The sequence below is a fragment of the Nakaseomyces bracarensis genome, assembly GCF_045282275.1.
Source record: "Nakaseomyces bracarensis strain CBM3 chromosome Unknown Scaff8_0, whole genome shotgun sequence".
Taxonomy (NCBI): domain Eukaryota; kingdom Fungi; phylum Ascomycota; class Saccharomycetes; order Saccharomycetales; family Saccharomycetaceae; genus Nakaseomyces; species Nakaseomyces bracarensis.
Window position 1 is genome coordinate 615,744 of NW_027263969.1, and position 24,771 is coordinate 640,514.

Genomic DNA, 24,771 nt, shown 5'->3' on the forward strand with positions numbered 1-24,771 from the left:
ACTAGGCAAAGAAATGAATATATAAATAGTAATAATAAAAAAAAAAGGGGGTTGTGCAAAAGTTGGGGTAATGGTTTTTTGTTTGTTTGTTTTTTTAGATGTTGACACGGTTATTTGGTTCACCCTTCCGCATTGTCTTATAAAGCTTTTCAAACTCTTGCTGTGTCATGTTTGAGACATCGACCATTTGAGGTCCGGAGGGCGTTTCGATCTTCGCTTCTACGGTACCGTCATCCTTCTTCTTGATGTCGTAGTGTTCTGAGGCGTGCATGTACATAGTCTGGCCCGTACCGGTGTTCATGTGATTACCTCCGTGCATGTCAGCACCGCCCTTGGCGTGCTTGTTTCTGTTATAGACTGCAAATGAATCCCAAAAGCTAGGCATTAGTGTTAGTGTTGGTGTTAAGTGTACTTGTTAGTTGTAAAGTGTACTTGTTATAGTTATTTAGTTACATTAATAGTAATAGCAATAGTTACTGGGTAATTGATTTTCAAGTAAAATGTTCTAACCTTTTTATATTTATTTAATTACAAATGTGAGAGTTAATTAATAATCATACCCCAACCCTTATTTTTTGGTTAATTATTTGGAGTTGCTAACCGTACGTCATCTATTTTTCTCTTCTATTCTCTTTCTAATCTCTCCTACGGCCGTTTCTCCAACAGGTAAAGAGCGAAAGTAAGAAAAAAAACAGTGATTATAAAAAAAAATAATTATATATCAGCTTTCCCTAATTTTTGTAACTATATCTATCTTTTTTTTTAAGGGTTATTTATTTTTGATGGGTGGAAGAAATAGAAAAAAAAAAAATGGAGATATATTGTAATTAAGAGAGAAAGAGAGAGATAAAGTGCGGGGTATTTATTTGCTAACAAAATGTCCGAAACTACTTCCATTCTCATAGATGTGGCTGTGGATGACCTTGTGATAGCCAAAACACTGGCATACCTTGAATTTGTGGTGCTGGAGAAAGCCAGACGCGCCCGTAAGACTGACTACCTCTCCGTATACCTGGTTAACTGTCCCCACACTGAAAACTCGCAAGAGGTTGACAACGTGTACCACCTCTGTCCCTTTGAAGCTCCGATTACTGTGGATGTGGCCATCGACCTGGTGAGAAAGCTCGCACACAGCGTGCACGCTATGAAGCGCGGGTATCAGGGGAACAACAACATCCTGCAGGCGCTGTTAGTCGCCTCGCTGGACCTGAAGTCCGTTTTCAAGAAGCGCAAGATGCTCAAGCAGATCATGGTGTTCACTGATAAAGTCGGGGAACTGGACCTCACCGCTGATGAAATCTCGATGATGCACGAGGAGCTCGACTCGCGTATCATCCTGATAAATTGCGCAAAGGCCGTGGCCGATATTGAAGATAAGAGTAATAAGGGTGAAACCGGAGATGGCGATGACGGAGAAGGCGATGACGGAGAAGGCGGGGGCGAGGCTGACGAAGCCGCTGCTAACAACAAAAGCGGAGTTAAAGGGTATGCGGGCGGTTATGAGGGATCTACGTGGCAGACGCTAGTGAACAGTATCGGTGGATCCCTGGTGTTTCACGTAGACGAGCTGCTTCTCAGGATCACCCAACCGGTGCCTAGAGTCGTCAAGCCGGTGTCTGTCTTCCAAGGGCAGCTGAGACTGGGTGCTGACCTGGAGGGCATCGTTGATTTGAGGCAGGAAGAGAAGCCAGCAGAGGGGAAGAAACGTAAATTTACTTACATGTATGAGGCCGAGCAAGTTAATGTCGATGATCCATTGTGTCTGTGCATCGGTGTGCGAGGCTTCCCGGCTACTAAGAAAGTGACTAGTATACATAGGGTGCGTGCGATCAAGGACCCCAAGAATGACTCGTATACCCCTGTGAAATCTGTAATTCAATATGAGGTGGAGGGAACCAAGCAGGACACCACTTTTACAGTGGCCAATGATTCGCTTACGAAAGCTTATCGCTACGGGTCTGACTACGTTGTCTTGCCATCCTCTATTGAAGACGAACTCACCTATCAAACCTACGCGGGACTGGATATTCGTGGGTTCATGGACAGCAGCAAGCTTGACAGACAACTGCTGACCTCTGAGAGCGTTTTCATTATCCCTAACGAGCTCGTGGAGAACCAGACTTCATTCAGTGCGCTGGTAGATGCTATGCGCAAGATTGACAAAGTGGCCATAGCCAGGTACGTCGCCAAGAATAACTCTGGTGTTCACATGGTCATGTTGTGTCCGATGATATTAGCGGATAACGAAGGTAAGAATGTCAGAGTGCTGATACTGAATCCACTACCCTTCGCGGAAGAAGACATGACTACTCTCTACCCTCGGCTACACTCAGAAGAGAAAGATGAAAAGGTTGATAGCATGATGGAGGCATTCGTCAACTCCAGGGACTGGGACCCACTACCTGAGGTGCCAGAGAACGAATACTACCAGTTCTTCGAAGGAACAGAGCGTGATACCTCACTGCCCTTGCCCTTGTATGACCATGACCAGTCCAGACAAAAGGATCCGCTTTTAGTACCAGCTGTCGTCATCCACAGACAACTACAAGTGATGCTAGAATACATCCACCAAGTACTCATCAACGAATCGGATACATTCTGTGTACCTGACCTGTCGTACAACCTGAAGGAGAAGATGACTCCACATGGACCCTATGATTACCCGCACATAGAAGAGCTAGTGAATTTACTGAATATCAAGAAAGTAGAGCCCAAGAGCACCTCGACAAAAGAAGAATCCGCAGAACCAGTGCCCTCTTTAGAAGCACTTCTTCACCGTGGAGAAACTGAACGTATGAAACAAGAGAAGTGAGTGTATACACTATAATAATAAGATAATAAGATAAAGTACTCTCTACCACTATCCTTCCTTAATTATAGATCAACATATATAGAGAGGGTTACCCGGACCATCCCTTAATTTTTATTTTCTTCACTCCTCTTCTAAGAATTCCCTGCAGGTTCACCGCTGCTCTGTGAAAACACAAAATGTACGCAATGTTTACTGCGCTAACTCCTCTAATGCGCTAACTACTCTCCGTCTCTCTTTCTCTTCCTGCCCCACACACAGACACGGACACCAAGAGAAAAACAGAAAACCCCTGCCCCCATTGTCGAGAGTCGCAGTTCTTCAATTGCAGCTCAGCGCAGAGAGAACGGAGGAAGTGGAAGTCAGCCCTCAGTATCTCTGTGGGGGAGAGGAGAAGCAGGACCCTGGGTTATACTAGATTGTGTCAATTGTTAACTATGCATTGTATGTATGTATAGTATGGTTTATTTTTATATAAAAGTATCGCAATTCATATGTTGGCAATCTCGTGACTTAGAGTACGTCATAAAAACATTATCTTCATATAAGGGGGGGCCATTCTCGAGTCGAGGGATTTTGGGTTTAGTTCCAATTGACTAAGGGAAAAAGGGAGTTCTACTTGTATATAAATGTAGAATAGTCTATGGTATATAATCTTATATTGCCATTATTAAATTTCTCTTGTCCTCAAAATTATTATATTACATCATTCAATAATAGATAAATTTATATAATAAAACATTTAGTATGTCTGATATCGTATCAATTCCTACCAAACCATACCAGGACCAGAAGCCAGGTACATCTGGTCTTAGAAAGAAGACTAGAGTCTTCAAAGACCAGCCTAATTATGTTGAAAACTTCGTTCAATCCATAATGGAGGCTATCCCAGAAGGTTCTAAAGGCGCTGTCCTCGTGGTCGGTGGTGACGGTCGTTACTACAACGATGTTATATTACAGAAGATTGCTGCCATTGGGGCTGCCAATGGTGTTCGTAAGCTGGTTATCGGACACAATGGGCTCTTATCCACCCCAGCTGCCTCACACATCATGAGAACATATGAGGAAAAATGTACTGGTGGTATTATTTTGACTGCTTCGCATAACCCTGGTGGGTTGGAAAATGATATGGGTGTCAAATATAACTTGTCTAATGGTGGTCCAGCTCCAGAACCAGTTACCAACAAGATTTGGGAGATTTCCAAGCAATTGACATCATATAAGATAGTCAAGGATTTCCCCGAATTAGACTTGACTAAGATTGCAAAGAACCAGAAGTACGGCCCCTTGCTGGTGGATGTCATCGACACCACAACGGCGTATGTGCAGCTCCTCAAGGAGATTTTTGATTTCCCACTTATTCACAAATTCATTCTAGAGCAAAAGAAATCATCTAATTGGAAATTATTGGTTGACTCAATGAACGGTGTCACGGGGCCATACGCTAAAGCAATTTTCGTTGATGAGTTTGGCTTGGACGCTGATGAGGTCCTACAGAACTGGCACCCACAACCAGACTTTGGAGGAATTCATCCTGATCCTAACTTGACATACGCTCATCAACTGGTTGAGAGAGTTGACAAAGAAAAGATCGAGTTCGGTGCCGCGTCTGACGGTGATGGTGATAGAAACATGATATATGGTGCTGGTCCAGCATTTGTGTCTCCTGGCGATTCTGTTGCTATCATAGCCGAATATGCCAATGAGATACCATACTTTAAGAAGCAAGGTATATATGGATTGGCTCGTTCTTTCCCAACATCAAGCGCAATTGACCGTGTTGCCAAGAAACACGGTTTGAACTGTTATGAAGTCCCAACTGGTTGGAAGTTCTTCTGTGCATTGTTTGATGCTAAGAAACTTTCTATTTGTGGTGAAGAAAGTTTCGGAACTGGGTCGAACCATGTCAGAGAGAAAGATGGTATTTGGGCAATCATGGCTTGGTTAAACATACTGGCTATCTACAACAAACATAACCCAGACAAGGAAGCCTCTATCAAGACCATTCAGAACGAGTTTTGGAACACTTACGGTCGTACATTCTTTACACGTTATGATTACGAGAAGGTCGAGTCCGAAAAGGCTAATGTTATTATTGACAACTTGAGAAAATATGTTAGTGATTCTGCCACTAAAGGATCCAAGTTCCCTACTGATGAAGCCCTAACTGTGACAGATTGCGGTGATTTCTCCTATACTGATCTAGATGGGACTGTTTCATCGCACCAGGGTCTGTTTGTCAAATTATCTAATGGTGCTAGATTTGTAGTGAGATTGTCGGGTACAGGTTCTACTGGTGCAACAATCAGATTGTACATCGAACAATACACTGACGACAAATCCACTTACCAAAATGATGCACAGGACTACTTGAAAGACATTATTAAGTCAGTTGTTCAATTTTTGGATTTCAAGGAAATTTTGGGTACCGAAGAACCTACTGTAAAAACCTAGATGAAAAGATAATATTCACAGTCCTTTTTTTACTTTACTTGTTAGTTAGCATTAGCTATACATACATATATAATGCTCTGCTACAATACTTAAAATATTCTGAAGATATCGATATTATGTTACTTATAAAAAAAATAATCTCTATAAGATTGTTCTTTGAAGCTTAGCAATATTTAATACTTTCTATACTAAACAATTATCAACATCATTGTGGACGACAGTCTTATTATCATAGTATTTACATAGTTGCGGAGGCATCACGAGTTAGGCGGCTAAAGATGAAACATATTCTTATCAATTTGTAATACCAATATTGTAGCTATAGAAAATAAGTTAATTATAAAAGTATTCAAATATTTTCTGATTCTGTGTCAAATTTAATAATCAGGTTGCCAAACAATTGACAAAGATTAAGAAAGATCTACATTTAGGTTCAAACTATTGATAGAAGTAAGTATTTACTAACATTACGTATTCAAAGGTTAAAAGGAGCATAGTTCAAGCATACCATTGTACTCGTTTTAATTTTGATAGTTGAACATTTCCTCAATATATCAGTAATAGAGTGAGGGGTTAGAAAAAGGAGTGATTGCTGAGTTAGCGAGTTTATCAACAGATCTCCCTTTTATGACGGAAACTAAACTTCAACATCAATTATTAATTTTTTTTGTGATAAAATAAGGTACTTAGGGATATTGCGAGAATTAAGAAACATTACAACGGTTGTAAGAGAAGAAAACAAGGGAAGCACAAAAAGAAATAAAGAAAAGAAACAACTTAAGTCAGTGGCGAAGGGGCGAAGAGTACAGAAACAGATCTAGTCGTTGTTTTTTTTTTTGTAGCCCTCTCTCTCAACACTTACATACACTCACAGAAGACTTACAGGATATTTCAACCTTCTCTCATAGTATTACCGCAGTCCATAGGAAGGTAGTTCAGTTTTTTTTGATATTTTTTGAAGTCAAGAAGCAAAAGTGAAGAGCCCTTTTGAACCGATTAACAGGAAATAGGAGACGGAAGGGGAAGACGGATAAATTTTGTAAACTTTAGGAAAGAAAAAAAAAATAGGCTGTTGATCCGCAATACAGAGGAATTGCGTAAACAGTAGCAGGCGTGTTGTGTTCACGAAGATTACCGAAGGCTTATATTTTTCCCAAATAAGAAAAGGTATTTGCCATCAGTTCGTAAAAAGCGTTCTTATATCACAAGCAATTTGGGACCTAAAAAATAACATAAATAAAAATAGTAACATTTTGCTTAACCAGAAAAGTTTTGTTCTTGATTTTATTTTGCCAAACCACTTTAACCATTAGTATCTTTGAAAATTACAGCATCTCATATATCTATTACAGCAACTGGTTTTGTATTTATTTGATCTGTTACACTGAAATCACGCCTTGCACTAGATTTTGGCGTTTTTATTACACAATAAGCAATTTGAGAAAACCATTTCGGTTTAATAATTTCGAAAGGATAAAGAAATACTGAACATATAAAAGTGTCTATTTACTGTTTTTTGCCACAAGTTATAGATAGTAAAAGCAAGGAAAGCTATAAAAATTAAGGGTTATAAACACTAAAAAAGGATTAAGTCATGTATTCGTGGAAGAAATTCAAATTTGGGAAATCCAAAGATGAAAAGGAAGTAAAGAAAGATAAATTATTTCATTTCCATCATAAACACACTGGTTCCGATTCATCTGTGGGTATGGATGGTTTTGGTAAGGAGAAATCAGTTGATTCTTATCCTTCCAGTGCCGAAATTACGCCCTATCCGAGTGAAATCCCTAGTCGCAACTCCAGCAATAACTTAAGTGGGACTACTAGAAACGACACCATGGTGAAGTCAAACTCTTCAAATCATATTAGTTTACATTCCGGTAACAAAAAACCAGGTTCCTCATCTTCAACTGTGAAAGATATGCCTCTACAAGGTATGAATACGGAATTGGGTGATCAGGAAAAATTAGTATCTGAGCAACAAGCTCCGAAGAAGGCAAATTCTTCCTCTAGTGGGATTATGACCATTAAAGTTTATAATGGTGATGGTTTTCACTTACCATTCCCAATCACTTCAAACAAGAAGATATTAGGAAGACTTCTAGAATCAGGTATTCCTTCCGACAACAGGGATGTCAATGCAGATGTAGATATGATTTTACAACAGATTTCAAGGCTAGAACTTGCAAATGGTAATAACAAAGATAACTTACTGCCAGGTGATATAGCTACAAAGTCTATTCCATCTACTATAAAGTTACCTAACTCTACTCCATTAAATCCACTTCTTTATTTTACCATTGAATTCGATAATACAGTGGCCACTATTGAACCTGAGAGTGGTACCATGGCACAACCTATTTTCAACAAAATATCTACATTCGATGTTACTAGAAAGCTGCCTCAATTGAATATTGATGTTTTTGTACGCATTCCATCTATTTTGTTACCGCCAAAGACATGGCAACAGGAAATGGGGGCTCAAGATGAAAAACTGCAATCAATTCTAGATAAGATAAATTCGAACCAGGATGTTCATCTAGATTCATTTCAGCTACCGATTAATCTATTCATTGATTCTGCAGCAAGTATAAGATTATATAACCACCACTGGGTTGAACTACGGAATGGTTTGGGTAAAATCAATATTAGTGTCGATTATAAACCTTCTAGAAATAAGCCACTATCTATAGATGACTTCGATTTGTTAAAGGTTATTGGTAAAGGTTCTTTTGGTAAAGTTATGCAAGTACGGAAGAAGGATACTAAAAAGGTGTATGCTTTGAAGGCAATTAGGAAGTCATACATTGTCTCGAAATCAGAAGTTACGCATACTTTGGCTGAAAGAACTGTTCTTGCACGTATTGATTGTCCCTTCATTGTTCCGCTAAAATTCTCATTCCAATCACCAGAAAAGCTTTATCTAGTGTTAGCATGTATCAACGGTGGTGAATTGTTCTACCATTTACAAAGAGAAGGAAGGTTTGACCTATCGAGATCGCGATTTTATGCAGCTGAGCTATTGTGTGCGCTGGAAACCTTACACAAGATGGACGTCATTTACCGTGACTTGAAGCCAGAAAACATTTTGTTGGATTACCAAGGCCATATTGCTTTATGTGATTTCGGTCTATGTAAATTGAATATGAAGGATGACGACAAGACTGACACGTTTTGTGGTACGCCCGAGTATTTGGCTCCAGAATTGCTGATGGGTCAGGGCTACACCAAAGTGGTTGATTGGTGGACTCTTGGTGTCTTACTGTATGAGATGTTAACAGGTCTTCCACCATACTACGACGAAAACGTTCCCAAGATGTATAAAAAGATCTTGCAAGACCCGTTGGTCTTTCCTGATGGGTTTGATAGAGACGCCAAAGACCTGCTGATCGGCTTATTAAGCCGTGACCCACAAAGAAGACTCGGATTCAACGGGGCAGAAGAGATAAAGAGCCACCCATTCTTTGCACAGTTGTCATGGAAACGTCTCCTAATGAAGGGATATATACCTCCATACAAACCACCAGTAACTAGTGCTACAGACACAAGCAACTTCGACCAGGAATTCACTAGAGAAAAACCAATAGATAGTGTGGTCGATGAGTACCTCAGCGAAAGTGTTCAGAAACAATTCGGTGGCTGGACATATGTAGGCTCTGAACAATTAGGTTCATCCTTAGCCCAAGGTGGTAGCATTAGATAGTTTTTTTATTCTATATAAATATATCACGTTGGTTTTTCTTTCTTTTAATGATTAAAACTAAAACTTTTTGAAAATTATATTATTTATATTTTTTTTTTCCATCATCATCTCAAAAAGTATATCTCTTAGCGAGTTTTTCATTTTTTTCATTTTTTATTTTTTTTTTCTTGGGCTGTTTAAATTAGAGTTTGTTTTTTTGTGGGTTGTGTTACTTTTTTGCCTTTCTTCTTCTTCTTTATTCTCTAGTTCATTATGAAGTATCCTTTGTTCACCTTCTTTTCTTTCTTTTTTCTGGGTTCCCAATTGTTTAAAAATACTCTTATAATACGGAGATTACGTCTTGCTACAGATACATATCCGAGAAAATACAATAAGAATATAACGGCTCCGTTTTAGTATTGCAACTTAGCTTTCATATCTATTATTTAGAAATTGATTATAATCGATATATTATTATAATATTTATTTTCTTTAAATATAAAAAAAGGGCTTATAAAAAAATATTCAAAGGAAATTCTTTTAAAGCTTCTTTATAAAAAAAAAAAAATAAAATAAGGACATAAGGAAAAACCCATAAAGGAAAGAGGAAAAAAAAAAAGGAAACTTAAACGAATCTGGCCCCCGATTCTTTTGAAGAGCTAGAATTGATTATAGAAAGACGCTACATTATATAAAAATATAAAGTTGAAAGATATAAGATATAACTACGGTAAGATTAAAGACCACACGAAGAAGACTTCATCTATAATAGAGCAAAAAGAGCCCGGTTTTATTTCTTATAAATACCGATTATCGAAAACAGTTTAGATTAGATGACCAGGTTTAACTTCACACGTGGAGATGGGCAAGAGGTGACGAAGACGAAGACGAATGATACGCATATATCGCAAGTGGCGACGAACACTACATCGAGTACGGATTCTGGACAGTATGGAGATGATGAAGAGCGGAGTACTAGGGCGCGGGCGACGAGTAGTGTAGATGGGAAGAGTAGTATGAGTATGTCTAGTGACGAGAAGCCCAAAAACCCGCTTAGTGAGGAGTATTCGGCGGATATGCAGCCGTTGCAGTTCAAGATGTCTCGTCGCAGGACCACGCCACTGAACAGAATACCTTCAGCTAGTCCTAATGTGCACCAGGTGCATAGTCAGACGCATATATTTGGTGCTGTGCCACAGCCGCCACTGAATATTAGGGCTGATAGTAATCCGAGTCCGCGGACGACCCCTAGGGCTGATCCTATTAAATCTCTACGGTTCGATGAAGGTAATCTGTCCTCTACCACTGCAGGAACGGGTAGCGACACTGACACGACACGGGTGGAGTCACAGAGAGACGCATTTGCGAAGGTTAGAGAGCATATCCAGAGAGGCAGCGCGACAAACTCAACTGGGTTTTTCAAATCCGAATTTAACCCATTTGCATTCATCGATAGTGAGCAATTCGAAACGTATCTAAAGGAACCAAGGTATATCAAGATTTTCAAGAAACGGTCTAGGTCTGCAAAGCAGTTTAGAAGACTATTTCTAGCACAGGAGCTCAAAACCGCAGCAGAACCTAGTGATATAGATAATGCAATTGCCAATGGACTTATAGCACCAGGAGTAGCAGAAGGACTGCAGCCTAATGTTTCTATTGGTAACGCTACGCTGAATGGTAATAATTTCCGTGATAACATAGCTGAAAGCTCCCCTGATAATCAGTCTGACAGCACTCTGTGTGGTGGTATGCCCAATTTAAGCATCGGTGGTGGAGCAGCAGCCTCGGCTAGTAATGACGTATCAAACACGAAGGCCATATGGAGTACAAAATTTAGTCTTGATGGTAAGTATATGGCCACAGGCAGTAGAGATGGAACGATAAGGGTTTGGAAGGTTCTAAGTTCCCCAGTAGAGCGATGGGGTATTGACTCCAGCATAGAGTCAGTCCATCTTACATCTGCGAAGTCTTTAAGATTACAACAAAATCATCACCAATCAAATCTTGGATACGGAATGTCCGGAGCATCCCCATCTATTCGTAGAGATACATTTGAATCAGTTGACTCTAAAGAGAACTCGTCGAATCTTTATGCTCCTGTGTTTCATCCGTCACCAATCAAGACCTTTAGAGAACACGAACAAGATGTTTTAGTGGTAGATTGGTCAAAAAACAGTTTTTTACTGTCAGGGTCTATGGATAAAACAGTAAAACTCTGGCATCCTTTGAAAAAAAAATCATTGAAGACCTTTGTACATCCTGATTTTGTTACTTGTGTTAAGTTCCATCCAACGGATGACAGGTTTTTCATTAGTGGTTGTTTAGATCAAAAATGTCGGCTGTGGTCTATTCTTGATAATGATGTCAGCTTTGAATTTAATTGTAAAGACTTGGTTACATCGTTAGCAGTTTCACCTGGGGATGGTATCTATACTATAGTTGGTACATTCAATGGTTACATTCATGTGCTTCAAACTAAAGGTCTAGAACATATTACATCTTTCCATGTAACAGCTAAAAAGACACATGAAAATACACATGGGGTTCTGAATCCAAACAACGATACGAAGGTACGTCATGGTCCTAGGGTCATGGGATTACAATGTTTTAACTCACTTATTGATGGGTCTTTAAGGTTGGTTGTTACCAGCAGTGATTCTCGCATAAGAATTTTTGATTTGACTAGAAGGAAGTTGCTTGAAATACTAAAGGGCTTCCAATGTGGCTCATCGCAACATAAGGCGCAGTTATCAGTGTTTAACAATCAGCCAGTAGTGATCAGTAGTAGTGATGACCACTGGGTTTACGGTTGGAGGTTGAAATCATCTGATCCTGTTGAGATTAATAAAAAGGCGAAGAAAAAGTCAAATATGACTAGATCTGGTTCAATTAGGAGTTTGTTTTCGAAATCGATAAGCAGATCATCTAGTCAAGGGAGTGAGGAAAAACAAGGGCTAAGAAATACGCTAAAACTGACGTCATTGCTTCCAATGCCGCATACTCACCACCATGGGGATGGTGTTGTGAAGAACAGTGAGTACTTTTCTTTTCATGCACATAATGCTCCTGTAACTACAGTTGCCATTGCTCCTGAAGAAACGTCTAAGACTTTGTCATTGTCTAATGACCCTATTTGTGAGCTCTCTCTTGAGTTTTTTGAACCTACAGATGAAGTTGATATTATTAAATTGAAAAATCGTCACTCAATAGATGGAACTGAAGGACGTTCATCGGTGGCCTCTTCTACGGGAACGTCACTGCCGAAGCCTACTCCTGTAGAAGCCATTGGCACGATTTTGATATCAACAGATAACAATGGTCTGATAAGAGTTTTCAGGGCGGATATGTCCAAGAGTATAAGAACTAGAGTTTTAGAAAAATTACATGCGTATAACAACGAACTGGATAAACAATATGGAAGTACAGATTCGCTTGTGTCTGAACACGAAAAGCCTAGGCCCAGTATGAGTACTACAACGAACAGTGGTATTGGCTTGCATGTACCGCCAACAAATGGGAACTCATCAAACAATCTATCTGCAACCCCGAACAATAAATGTGGGATTGTCAGAAACCACAGTTTTAGATCATTGAAGGCCTTTAAATCGCCAACTACAAGCCTTTCTAATACAGCATTGGCCTCCAATAGGTCTCCAAGGGATAGTATATCATCATCGCGTTCAGAAGCCCTGCCTAATATAGCCTCAGTAGGAGTAACATTCCCGGGACTAAAATGCCACATTTGTGACTGCACACGATTTGAACCCATCTCTAGGAATGGATCACAGGACAAGAGTTACTATTGCGTTGACTGTAAAACTCTACTAAACAGTTTCCGATAATTATACCGAGACCAAGAAACAATAGATTTTTAAAAAAAAAGACTTACAGATATATATAGATGTTGCATCCCGTATGCAAGAATAATTTTTTCATAATACCTATTCCAACATTATTCAATTCATTCAGCATTAAACATACTAATAATACTAATATAATAATTATCATATCACAACTAAAAAAAAGAAGGAGAGAAAACATCTAAACGATCTTCATGAACATAAAATTACCTATATGAAATATATATGCATAATATTTACGATATTTGTAGGGATTTAAATAGAATAAAGAACATAATTATGATCATAGACGAGAGTTGATGCTAATCCATTCAAGTTAACTAAGATATCTCAAGATCTAATAGTAAATAATACTATTTAATAAGGCAATTCCAACACTGGCAAATTAACTTTTTGGCTATATGATTCCTGTTTATGTTGCTATAACAACGTTTCGAAATCGTTTCACATCACGTTTTGCTAATAGTACGACCTATACAGTAAGTCCTCCTGACCACTTGTATTTATTGGTCTCTAAATAAGATATAATACTCTCCAAGTAAATAGATTGAGATAGCCAACCTATATAACAAAAGGTTCTCTTCCTGTTGGTAATTCCGGCGGCTAAAGTTGCATCATACGACAAAACAGATCTGTGACATTTCAGATTTTCCAATCCGCGAAGTATATAAGCCAAACGGTTTGAGATACTCTTCTTTTTTTTTTCTTTGCAATATAATGTTCAGTATTGTTATTGTTTATCCTATTCACTTCAGTAACCATCCATACTTGATTTATATATCTGGAGAAACATGTTACATTGGGTCAGAAGAGGCGCTATATGGCTGATAACCTTTATTAGCTTGATGGTAGGACGGGTATCAGATTATATAGAGGAGTATAGTTTCGTTATCTTACAGTTGGCAGGCGATAACGTCTATGTGGATGCTATTATCTTCAGGATTAAACGACTGTTGATAGATATGCTCCGCACAGGACCACTCCCAACACATGTCTCGTTTATCATGGATGGTAATAGGAGGTATGCGAGAGGGAGGAAGCTCTCTATTAAGAATGGCCATGAAGCTGGCGGTGAAACATTACTAACTTTGGTTTATATCTGTAAGAGTTTGGGGATAAAGTGTGTCTCGGCGTATGCATTTTCTATAGAGAATTTCAGTAGACCAAAAGAGGAGGTTGATTCTTTGATGGGATTATTTTCTAAGAAGATGGATGAGTTTGCTGAGCGAGCTAATGACTTTAAAGACCCCTTGTACGGTTGTTCTTTTCGAGTTGTGGGAGATATGAGTTTGTTAGATGAAGAACTAAAGAGTAAAATCAGTAATGTTGAGAGCAAAACGGAGGGAGGAAACTTCATATTATATCTCTGTTTCCCATACACCTCCAGAAATGATATTGCACATGCTGTAACAGAAACCGTGTCAATTTATACGGAAGGTCCTGGAAAGGATGAAAGTGAATTGACAATCAGGGAATTAACTAACCAAATGTATTTCGGACCATTTTCTAATAAAGTTGATCTCTTGATTAGAACAAGTGGGCATATGAGACTGTCGGATTACATGTTATGGCAGATTAATGAACATTCAACGATCGAATTTAGTGACACACTATGGCCTCAATTTTCTTTTTTGCAAATGTATTTGATATTATTAAAGTGGTCAATGTTTAGGGTTATTCAGAATTACAATAACAGTAACATTGATAATAACTCAAAAGTGGCAGAGAAAATTTATAAGCCGTACAAACGGTTTTTAAATCTAACCTCATTAAGTAGTTTACCCGAACCGCCTATCGCGGTATCTATAGTAGGAGGTAAGGATTAAGGCCATGTTTCTTGTTTATCTCCATTATTTTATTTTCAAATCAAACTTTACCTCTATTTCTCTCCTCTGATATCAATTCCCCTATCAGATTGATATTTATGATTTTTATGTTTTGGGTCATTTTTTGTCACGACAAAAATTAGGAAACTAATGTCTAGAATTTCTAGATTAAAACTCGATAAGCCCTGAAATCATAGTAATATAGAAAATAAGATTTTATTCATAAAGAATCAAAATCTAAGCTGCTTTTCGTAAAATTCATCAAGATAAATATATACATAGATGTAAAAAAAGAAAAAAGAAAAACAAATTTGTATATTCGTTAAATTCCCAAAATAATGAGTGAATAAATGCATATAATCTATAAAATCCACGCTTTTATAATGCATATTTTTTTTAATATTTCATTTTAGCTAATATTATCAATATTATTACCATCTTCGAGAACATCATTATTAATGGCATCTGTGTCTGTGATTTCAGGACTGTCCTGATGCAATAGTAGCCCGCCTGCTTCTCCGGTGGGAAAAATTGTAGTTGTACGGTTCGTGTGACCAATAACCAAAGATGTGTCATGTCCTGAACTAGCGGGTGTATCTGCTTCTGTTGCGACTGTACCTGTTTTATTCGAGGACCCAACCTCATGACACCAATACCTATGATGTTTCCATGCTTGCAACTGACATTCCCTAGAACAGTATTTGGTTCGCTTACACCTCCTACACTTTGCGAACTCTCTAGGATATTGCTCCCATTTCCCACAGCTAAAGTTAGCACATTGGCGAACACCAGTAGCTTCATTTTTTCTGCATGAATTTCTCATTATCACAGAGCTCCAATATATTATGTCATGGGGATTTCTGTCAGAAACAGTATATTTCTCAACCAATGGAAACGAGTTTACAAGTTTTTTCGATACTAAACTAACCCAAGTTTTTTCATCCAGTTTTTTTGACATTTTTGCATATTTCCAACGTTTGTCAAAATGGTGATTGATCTGCTTACTCTTTGTCTGCAGACAAGACCGCAGGTTGACGATGATATTCCTACAACAAGGTTTATTTGTATTCTTTTTCTCCTCCTCCTCTTTACACTTTTTGCTCGCACTATAAATTTCTTGAACAACTGGATTTGTGAATGATGTTTCAATAGATGGTACATCTGTATCATTTTCTGAGCTACTCCCTTCTTCTTCACTGTTGCTTTCCGGATCTGATTTGGAAATTGTCAGAGGAGCTAAATTATTGCTGTAAGTCGCAGCTCTTCTCTTTTTATATCTATCAATAATACCTCTAAATGACAGCGAATCCACTAACTCAACGTTCTGAAGTTTTTGTTTCATGTAAGTGTATTTAGTAATAAATGCTAGGAGTTGTAAAGACCAGATAACATCATCCTGTTTCGGTATAATTTTACCAATAAAGAAATTTCTAGGAGCTGATACCAGATACTTATCTTCATCTTCTTCAAAGAAGCAATTGTCTTTATTGTTCCCACTAACGCCAAGCTCTTTGGCTAATTCAGAGTCATCGAATTTTTTCCAAATGTCTCGAAAATCGGTAGCCAGAGTCATCACGGGCGCTGTTAACTCTTCAACATCAAATTTCTTGAATTCTGTAGGTTTTAGTTTGTCATGTCCCATGATATAAGCCAAATACTCTTCAAAGCTTTCCTCTGGGTTTTTCCTTAACAATCGATAGGAGTTCCACGATAAAATCTCATTTATATCAATACCCACAGGCTCATCCTTTATGAAATCATAATCCTGATGGAACAACAGATAGTTATCTAATACTGTGGCCAGCACAGGAATAACACCAGCTAAAACTACCTTTTTCCTAATCTGTTCCGTCCCTCTAGTACCGGTCAACACGAGACACTGAAACGCTAGCGTCCATTTCCAGGAACACAAAGCTAACCTTTTCCTCTTATATATGTTTTGCCCTCTCTCATGCTTACTCACATGCTCTAAATCTTTATTCAAAATCTCATACAGCGATAAATGACAGTTGTGTAAAATGGCAACCAGCCTCTCCAAAGCTCCATCATTAGCTACCGTCTCTCGTATCTTCCCAGAATTAGAAGTCAGGTAGGTTAAATGATTCAGTGAGTTGATTAATGGAATAGTAGACTCTATATCTAATGCACGTCGATCATATACAGTAGATGTAATAGTAATAACAGGTCTATTATTAGATATCGAGCGATGCTCAGAATCTCTCATTATTATTAATAAATAATTTTATTAAATCACCTTACGCATAAATAAACCACCACCCCTCCTTTTAGGACTTAAAGAATATTATATTTTTAATAGTAATTGGCGTCTGTTTTAAACCTCTATAACAGGTATATGGTCGTGTGGGGGTGTTAGGAATGCTTTTGTTCCTGAATTAGAAATTTTGAATTTCTTCAATAAGTATCTTAGTTTAATGTCCCGGTAGTTTTTGGGGAAGAATATGAAAAAAGGGCTATTCCAAATATCTTCAATTATAATTGAATATATCGTTCTTTCGAGATGTCTCTATTGATGATTTACTTTATTACCTTTGCCACTGTTCACATGTTGCTTTTTACAAACCGGTTTTTGACTGTTTTTCCTTTCTTTCTTTTTTTCCCACTCATACTTTTAAAATTTTGCTGGTTATGGTACTAGCTGACTTCATCCTTCTCATACAATCAAATATGGGCGTGTGGCGTAGTTGGTAGCGCGCTCCCTTAGCATGGGAGAGGTCTTCGGTTCGATTCCGGACTCGTCCAATTAATTTTTTTTCTTTTCAAAACTCACTGTTATACATGCAATTATATATAAAAGCCAAATAATCTTATTTTCTTCTAGTTATTATTGTCTATATTTTTCTTTTAACTATCTTAATTTAATTTTATATTATTAACTATATACCCTACTTATGGTTCGATGGCTTGGTACTTCAATTCATCCTTGTATAGCAATTGAGAAGCAGACCATTTTTCACCGGCAGGCAAGGAGACGAAGTCACTGACGTGACCAGGTTCAACACAGACCATGTTTTTGAAACCGTCCTTAGGTTCGAAATCACCCATACCGGCAGACTTCTCAACCCATGGGTTCCAGACAACGGCATCTGGCAAGTTGTTTCTCTTGATGGAGTGTAATTGGACACCTTTACCTACGACTTGGATCAGCCTGTCACTGTCAACATTCTGGTATATAGAGTCAGTCTCCTGGTGGAAAGTGACAACTGGGTGCTTGTCGATGAAGCTTTCCTTCAACAATTGGTCGTAGACCTTCATTCCTACTAGGTTTGAGACCATAGTGTCCTCAATGTCGTCGATCTTCAAGTATGTGTGGAATAACCAGTTGAACTTCATGGTGTCATTAGAAACGTTCTCAACCTCGATACCGGTCTTCAAGTAGTCCTCACCCAACTCAACACTCAAGATCAGGTTGAACTCAACAGGCCACAACTTGGTCAATTCAGCATTGGCAACCTTGTGGTTCAGACCGAACTGAACAGTAGGTGGGTTACTCTTGGTCTGGCCCAAAAACTCCCAGTTAGAGTTTCTAGCTAACCCGTGCTGTGGTAACTTGCTCAACAACTCATCGGTGTTGTTCTTACCGAAAACAGGGAACACAAGAGGAATACCACCTCTCACTGGTTTACTACCATCTAATTTAGCAGCACTAGACAACCACAATTGCTCCTCACCTTTCAACTTCCATGAGATAACAGTAGCACCGTACTTCAAGATAGTAACGCTGGTACTGGCGTCACTTGGATGGCTAACAACAACCTGGGTAGCAGTCTCTTCAACAGTCATTTTTTTATTTATCAATAGTGTCGAGTGGTTTGGTCTCGTATCAATTACATAACATAAAAGTTCCAATATCCTCTGTACCTTTTCGTGAATATGATGATCCCTTATATACCAAAAATAAAATTGAAATCATCCCAACAATTGAAGTATTTCAATTTTAAGGGACCACCACAGAAAGTCCCGCACAACCGGTGGCCCCGTCATACAACCAAACAGAAAAAAATAGGAGATTCGTAAATGATGTTATTTCATGTGATATTTCGTGTAAAATATTATCTTTATTATATTTATTATATTTATTATATTTATTAACATCAAAGTTATTATCATTAACGTATGTAAGAATAAATGAGAATAAAAAAACGTATAAAAATTTATGTAAAGCTTTAGTTATCTTTTTTTTCTGATTCTTAATTAACAAACAAAGAATCTAGATTTTTATTATTTTTATTGTGATAATACAATTTTTTTTATATTATTATTATTTTTGTTCTTTTTTTTTTTGGCATGGTTATGTTATTATATCTTTTTCCACTTTAATTGATCTCTCTTCTTCTGGATCATGTTTTATTGTTTGTGTTTCTTCGAGTTCTCTTCTGTTCTGTTGCTCTAGGAACTTCTGCCTTATCATCTCCTTGAGTTCCTGTTTCTGTTTAACCCATTCTTCTGCTTTCCCCAGAGTCGAGTCCACAACATCTATTACACTTTGCACCATATTTAGGGATTCCTTGGCAAGAATCAAATATTTGCCATTGCTAGATACAGGAATGATGCTTGGGTATGATGTTGTCGACACTACTGAACTGTCTGACGTGTTGCTGGTAGTAGCAGAGAGTGTGCCGTGGCCATTGTATGTAATACCGTTGTGTATACTCGTATTCCAATTAGTGGGCAGGTTGAGTAGAGACTCACGGACCTGCGACCGGGCTGGTTCTGGTAAAGAGTTACCTGTATATTTTGATATCAGTGAGTATACTTTCTTCACAGTGCCCACTATTTCCAGCCCCAATTCGCCGGATCGTTCATCTACCGATTCCGCAGCATCGTAGAACTCTTGATCCTCATCGTGCCCATGTTCTTCGGATTTTATGCCCGAGGCTCCGGGGTTAGTCATCTCCTCTTGTTCTTTCTCTACCACATCCTGCAGTGAGGCCACTTTCTCAGCTAGCTGATTATTCGCAAGCTTCAGCAGATGTAGACATGTAATAAGTCGTTTCTTAGACTCAATGGACATGTTAAGCTTGTATTCCTTCAAATTATCAGCACCTTTAGCGATAGCTTCAGATAAAATCTGCCTCTTAGAGTAGTACTGCCCATTACCAGAATAGGACCTCGTACCCCAAGTCCGAGACCTTATACTATCATCATCTTCTCTCTTTATTTCATCTAACTCATGATCCTGTGACAGAGCATTGCCCAGAACACCAGGATATTTCCTCTTCTTCTTGCTGTATTCGTCATCTTGGTCTGCATCCTCTTCCTCGCCTTCATCATCAGTAAATTCGTTGTTATTCATCTCCTCAAAGAAAGATCCCATGTTCGTTAGGATCTGGTTGGAGTTCCTACACACCCTGTCAAACAAAGATTCCTCCGTCGTAGCGGTAATATTCGCACCACCACTGTCCTGAGACATCTTCGAATCCGCACGCTCACGTACACTAGCCTTCCGCCTCCTCCGCGTATACGTAGTCTCCTTGTCCTCACTCTGCACTACCTCATCGTTCTCCGACCCATCATCATCATCCTGCCTGTTCCTCTTCCTATGCAAGTCCCGGTCCCTATCCAGTCTAGAAAACACAGCAGAGTTCCGTAACACATCTAGTGCTTCAGCTGCCTCCACATCCTCTTGTGACAACCCACTAAATGATATATAGTTATGAATCCATCCGCGCCTTGGCTCCATTTTCTTCCTTTGTACTTTGCCTTTCTTATATTATTCAATCCAACTTTCCAACTGCCTTCCCTTGATGGTTCTTCTCTCTACGTTCTCAGCTTCAAACCTTATATATTATGCAATTATATGGATCAAGTCCCAGAGTTTGATAAATTGTTATTCCAATATGGCTTTTTTGTTGTTTTTTTAGAGTTTGGGCTTTTATATGGGATTTTTCCGGTTCGAGGGATGAGCATGTGAAAAAAAAAATTTTTTAATGTTCAACAATACAATAATCACAACGAGTCATGGAGAGCTGTAATGGAAGGTTCATTAGAACTGCGATGAACGGCCTGCGACTTATGAGCTCATGGAGCCGTCTTGCGAAGTTATACCCTCGCGGAGTTGTCGGGGACAAGATTAGGTTAATCGAAGGGTATCGTGGGGACCAAGTCATTAGATGTGGTGTTTTAGGGTCTAGTAAGTTTATTGGTACTTTCACTGTGGATCATATTGAGGCCCGGAATAGTTGGGCTAAGAGGTATGTCGATTCGATATTGGAGCCTGCGGGGTTACGGAATAAGCTGGTTAGTTATGGGGAGGAGTTCAGCCAGGGTCGGGATAGTTATATGGTGCCATCGATTTTTTTAAAGAACAATAAGGTGGAATTTTTAACTGTAGATGAGGTTGGTGTGAGTGACGGTTGTCATTTCTACTTGCGTATTGATAAGAAGGAGAGATCGCTTACGTGTGATGTATCCTGGCCTGTTATCGAACTGGAAGATGTGAAATACGATGGTTCGTTTCTGTTAGGGAACCAGATTGACACTAACAAGTCACTCCAAGCGACTCTAGACCTTGGAGAATCTAAGCTCTCTATGACCGAATACTTAAGAGCGCAAGAGGAGTCTAATTTTGATCATGTAAATAATAGACTGATCGCCAAGTTACAGTCCAGAGACACGATAATCGAAGATTTAAAGGCTGCGGTGATAAAACATATCAGAAGTAGTGACCCTGACATAGAGTCTATTGAAAAAGAGGACCAAAAACTGGATAGCGCTTACTTAGCCGTTGATCAATGGGCAGAAGACGCACATAGACAGCTCCAGGAACAAATTATTCCATCATTCATTCATTTCGCTAAGACTCAACTTTCTCTGTGGAAATTATATACACACTCGGAATCAAAACTGAAATTGAGGTTTATGGAATGCTGCATGCTACCCTTGTATAACGTTCAAGTAATCGAAGGAAAATCTGAAGTATTAGAGACGAATATTAGAAATGAGTTCGGTCAAGTGGGTCACAACGAACCGCTGTCACCATTGGTGCCAGTTAACGATATACAAAAGATTGGTAAAATCCAGAAAGATATCAATAAGGCGATATATCACGAATTTTTTTCATTACAGCTACCGATGATGCTTGTTGCGCTCCTAGGTGTAGTTTCTGAACAGTTCTCCGGTTTCTATATGGGTTCTGTAGCTGCTCTGGGTATAGTACTAGGATTCTCTAGAACAATGACGAAATGGAAGAAGATACTAAATACTTACACTGACCATATTACTAGGATTATTAGAGATCGTGTAGAAATGAGGCGCATTGAACTAAAGCGAAGGGCTCAAAGATTTCACGATCAAAAGAATTCCACATTAATTAATAAGAGGGATGCATATAGATCGGTCATTGGTCGTCAATATTGAAAACAACAGCAGTAAATATTTAACATTCATATATTCTAATGATAATTTATTAATTAATACTGGTTTAATGATTATGAACAGGGAAACCAAGAAAACATCGGACATAAAAAAAATGATTTCATTAATTGTATATATTATATCTATAATTCTTTTAAACAATATATGCATATTCATCATCATTGATAGTTTTATATCTAACCCAAGGGAATGATTGGTATTGTAGTTGATCCTCCTCTATTTTTAGGTATTCTACTTTCAGCCCACTAGCGGTACAATATGGTACCTCGAAATTCATAGTCAATAGATTTAGAGGTTGTTTAGACTTTTTGCCTATGGTATTATACCCTTCCAAGTTTTCATCATGAGTTTCTTTATAAATTTCTTCTAATTTAGGCCCCTCTCTCAACGGTGGTGGGTTCATTGAAGTCTCCCGCTCCTTTTTGAGCTGTTCGTATTCTTCTTCATTAAACAACGCAAACTCTGTGATCATTGTGGCTATATTCTCAAATTTTGCGATATCCTCCGCCTTTGCATGTACTTTACCACCTTTTAGAACACCCACTTCCCATAATAGAAAGTCGTCACTAATGTTATATGAAACATGTCCATTATTCGTTTTGAATCGTAGGTTTTTACTTAAATCTATCTTATAATCCTCGAAAATTTTAGCAAGTGGTATTTTGATATCTAGTCTAGTGGTTGTATTTGTAGGTTTGAAATGTGTCTCTATTGTCGCTGTTATTTTCAGTTTGAATTTTTTCCATTTTGGTTTCACTTCGAATTCACGTAGAATAATCATTGGAGGATCCTTTATATGGCGCTTTAGATCGTATGTACATAGTACGAAATCACCATCTGGAGGTATGAACTCAATTTCTTTCTCAGCACTATGCTCAACACTTCTAGATTTAGAGGATTCATCTGGATGCTCTTCGGCGTATTTCAATACCTTCTCGAGAGATTCTAGTGAAACACATTGGTGAAATTGAATCTGATTTATAAACTGCTGGTCATTTTGTAGTAGTTTATTCAAACTTATCTTTAGGTTGGGCATACCAGACAGGTAGGACCTACACACTATTTGACCATGTATAAGGTTTCTTCTCACAACTCCCAGCTTAAAATCTACCAGGTACTGTACCTTTTCTATAACATCTAAGAAAAATTCATTCTTTGAGTAGTGAAGACCCTTTGCTCTCCACGATACCGCCATAGTTGTCGTCTTGGCTATATAACTATTGATAAATGTCTCATTTGCATTCGCATCATCGTCATTAAACTCATCCTCCTGTCTAAACTTCCCAAGCTTCTCCAATTCGTTCATATTTTCCTTAATTTTTTTATAGACTTTGTCTTTACTTGTCTTCAACACTTTATCCAGTTCCTGTTTGGATTTCGGCACTTTTGATATGATATCATCTTTACCCTTCTCCTGGGATTTCTGGTTGTGATGGTTGCTCTTGCTTTTGCTTTTGTTCTTGTGTTTATGCTTACGGTGCTTCTTGTCATCGTCAGAGTCCGAGTCTGAATCCTGATCCCATATGTCCTCGAGCAACAGCCGCTCATCCGGCAGATTAACTTTCACTCGAATGTAGTCCTTCATGATACTGGGCTCTGTGATCTGTACTATCCCATAATCCAACGTCTCATCGATCAATTCCATCACTAGAAGAGTGTTATCCAGGATCAAAGTCCTATCTAGCGTCTTCAACCCAGCATACTCCAATATCAGTCTATAAAACTGGTCCAGGTACGTCATGATAGACATGTAATTCGCCAGGTTATCATCGACCGAATCCACTACCGCTACAAAATATAGAGAGTCCCGTTGCATATATACAAACCTCCAATGAGAAACACTGACTATGGGACTCTCAGCATTTCTGACATGGTTACAAAAGAGCTCCAACAATCCGGCAACATTCGGTAGTCCCTTCACATTCTTCGATACAAGCGGCTCCAACGTCTCATCAAATATAGCTATGCAAGAAGACATTTTTATTCTATTAAATATCTTCCTTACTGAACTTCTTCAACCTCAGAGAATCCCTCGATATTCATACATATTAGCATTAAAAGTGTCTTATAATTCAAGCTTTGTATTTTTTTTTTTGGGTGAGATTTTATAAAATCCCCTTATTAACGAGGCTAGTTTAGATAATACAGAGAATAAGATATTGGTAAAGGAATAAAGATAGCACATGTTTAATAGGATCGTGAAGGCAGAGGCAGAGCGTGTCTCTCTTCCAGAATTACAGAAGTTGTTGCAGGGCCAGCTAGCCCACTGGACACAGAGAGACGACAGACTCATCCGGGAAGTGAAGTTCAATGATTACCAGGCTACATGGGCGTTTCTCACCCAGGTCTCAATGCGTGCCCACCTCTGGGGCCACCATCCTACCATAACAACTACATATACCTCAGTAAAACTTGAGCTACAGACCCACGACCTGCTCCGCGACAACGTCCCGGCTCCCGGCGTGAGCAACATAGATATCAAACTAGCTAAACAGATAGAAAAGTATATAACCAAGACATAGTCACCTTTTTCCTCCCCTACCCAGCACCAGAAGCTTATAATTGTTTGTCCTATATTACCTTTTTCAATGCTAGAATAAGCCTTTCGACGTGTTGAAAAAAAATATATATATTTAATTATAAAAAATCGCTGAAATTGTATATTTATCATTCAATATAGTGATAGATAAAAAGCAATTGGACACTATAAGTAAGATCCTGGAGGCGATTAGGTTTATAGATTTT

The 24,771-nt window shown here is 38.5% G+C and overlaps 12 protein-coding genes across 12 annotated transcripts; 7 read left to right on the forward strand and 5 right to left on the reverse strand.

Annotated features, from left to right (window-relative positions):
* Positions 1 to 94: 94 nt before the first annotated feature.
* SPG4 (Spg4p) lies at positions 95 to 385 on the reverse strand (the record flags this gene model as incomplete). The annotated part of the gene is made up of 1 exon (XM_071052298.1): positions 95 to 385. One exon carries the CDS (start codon positions 383 to 385, stop codon positions 95 to 97), a length of 291 nt encoding a protein of 96 aa, XP_070906919.1.
* Positions 386 to 877: 492 nt separating this feature from the next.
* YKU80 (ATP-dependent DNA helicase YKU80) lies at positions 878 to 2,812 on the forward strand (the record flags this gene model as incomplete). The annotated part of the gene is made up of 1 exon (XM_071052299.1): positions 878 to 2,812. One exon carries the CDS (start codon positions 878 to 880, stop codon positions 2,810 to 2,812), a length of 1,935 nt encoding a protein of 644 aa, XP_070906920.1.
* A 744-nt stretch (positions 2,813 to 3,556) lies between these two features.
* Positions 3,557 to 5,263, forward strand: PGM2 (phosphoglucomutase PGM2; the record flags this gene model as incomplete). Its single annotated transcript, XM_071052300.1, has 1 exon — positions 3,557 to 5,263. One exon carries the CDS (start codon positions 3,557 to 3,559, stop codon positions 5,261 to 5,263), a length of 1,707 nt encoding a protein of 568 aa, XP_070906921.1.
* Positions 5,264 to 6,857: 1,594 nt separating this feature from the next.
* Positions 6,858 to 8,966, forward strand: YPK2 (putative protein kinase YPK2; the record flags this gene model as incomplete). Its single annotated transcript, XM_071052301.1, has 1 exon — positions 6,858 to 8,966. The coding sequence occupies one exon, from the start codon at positions 6,858 to 6,860 to the stop codon at positions 8,964 to 8,966; it is 2,109 nt and encodes a 702-aa protein (XP_070906922.1).
* Positions 8,967 to 9,778: 812 nt separating this feature from the next.
* On the forward strand, positions 9,779 to 12,787 carry LAF1 (Laf1p; the record flags this gene model as incomplete). The annotated part of the gene is made up of 1 exon (XM_071052302.1): positions 9,779 to 12,787. The coding sequence occupies one exon, from the start codon at positions 9,779 to 9,781 to the stop codon at positions 12,785 to 12,787; it is 3,009 nt and encodes a 1,002-aa protein (XP_070906923.1).
* Positions 12,788 to 13,596: 809 nt separating this feature from the next.
* Positions 13,597 to 14,631, forward strand: SRT1 (ditrans,polycis-polyprenyl diphosphate synthase; the record flags this gene model as incomplete). The annotated part of the gene is made up of 1 exon (XM_071052303.1): positions 13,597 to 14,631. One exon carries the CDS (start codon positions 13,597 to 13,599, stop codon positions 14,629 to 14,631), a length of 1,035 nt encoding a protein of 344 aa, XP_070906924.1.
* A 409-nt stretch (positions 14,632 to 15,040) lies between these two features.
* Positions 15,041 to 16,855, reverse strand: MUB1 (MYND-type zinc finger protein MUB1; the record flags this gene model as incomplete). Its single annotated transcript, XM_071052304.1, has 1 exon — positions 15,041 to 16,855. The coding sequence occupies one exon, from the start codon at positions 16,853 to 16,855 to the stop codon at positions 15,041 to 15,043; it is 1,815 nt and encodes a 604-aa protein (XP_070906925.1).
* Positions 16,856 to 17,538: 683 nt separating this feature from the next.
* On the reverse strand, positions 17,539 to 18,432 carry RNJ42_02140 (glucose-6-phosphate 1-epimerase; the record flags this gene model as incomplete). The annotated part of the gene is made up of 1 exon (XM_071052305.1): positions 17,539 to 18,432. The coding sequence occupies one exon, from the start codon at positions 18,430 to 18,432 to the stop codon at positions 17,539 to 17,541; it is 894 nt and encodes a 297-aa protein (XP_070906926.1).
* A 508-nt stretch (positions 18,433 to 18,940) lies between these two features.
* Positions 18,941 to 20,332, reverse strand: OPI1 (transcriptional regulator OPI1; the record flags this gene model as incomplete). The annotated part of the gene is made up of 1 exon (XM_071052306.1): positions 18,941 to 20,332. One exon carries the CDS (start codon positions 20,330 to 20,332, stop codon positions 18,941 to 18,943), a length of 1,392 nt encoding a protein of 463 aa, XP_070906927.1.
* Positions 20,333 to 20,610: 278 nt separating this feature from the next.
* Positions 20,611 to 22,008, forward strand: RNJ42_02142 (uncharacterized protein; the record flags this gene model as incomplete). Its single annotated transcript, XM_071052307.1, has 1 exon — positions 20,611 to 22,008. One exon carries the CDS (start codon positions 20,611 to 20,613, stop codon positions 22,006 to 22,008), a length of 1,398 nt encoding a protein of 465 aa, XP_070906928.1.
* A 151-nt stretch (positions 22,009 to 22,159) lies between these two features.
* On the reverse strand, positions 22,160 to 24,004 carry APM2 (Apm2p; the record flags this gene model as incomplete). The annotated part of the gene is made up of 1 exon (XM_071052308.1): positions 22,160 to 24,004. The coding sequence occupies one exon, from the start codon at positions 24,002 to 24,004 to the stop codon at positions 22,160 to 22,162; it is 1,845 nt and encodes a 614-aa protein (XP_070906929.1).
* Positions 24,005 to 24,209: 205 nt separating this feature from the next.
* Positions 24,210 to 24,548, forward strand: MCO14 (4a-hydroxytetrahydrobiopterin dehydratase; the record flags this gene model as incomplete). The annotated part of the gene is made up of 1 exon (XM_071052309.1): positions 24,210 to 24,548. The coding sequence occupies one exon, from the start codon at positions 24,210 to 24,212 to the stop codon at positions 24,546 to 24,548; it is 339 nt and encodes a 112-aa protein (XP_070906930.1).
* Between the last annotated feature and the right edge of the window lie 223 nt (positions 24,549 to 24,771).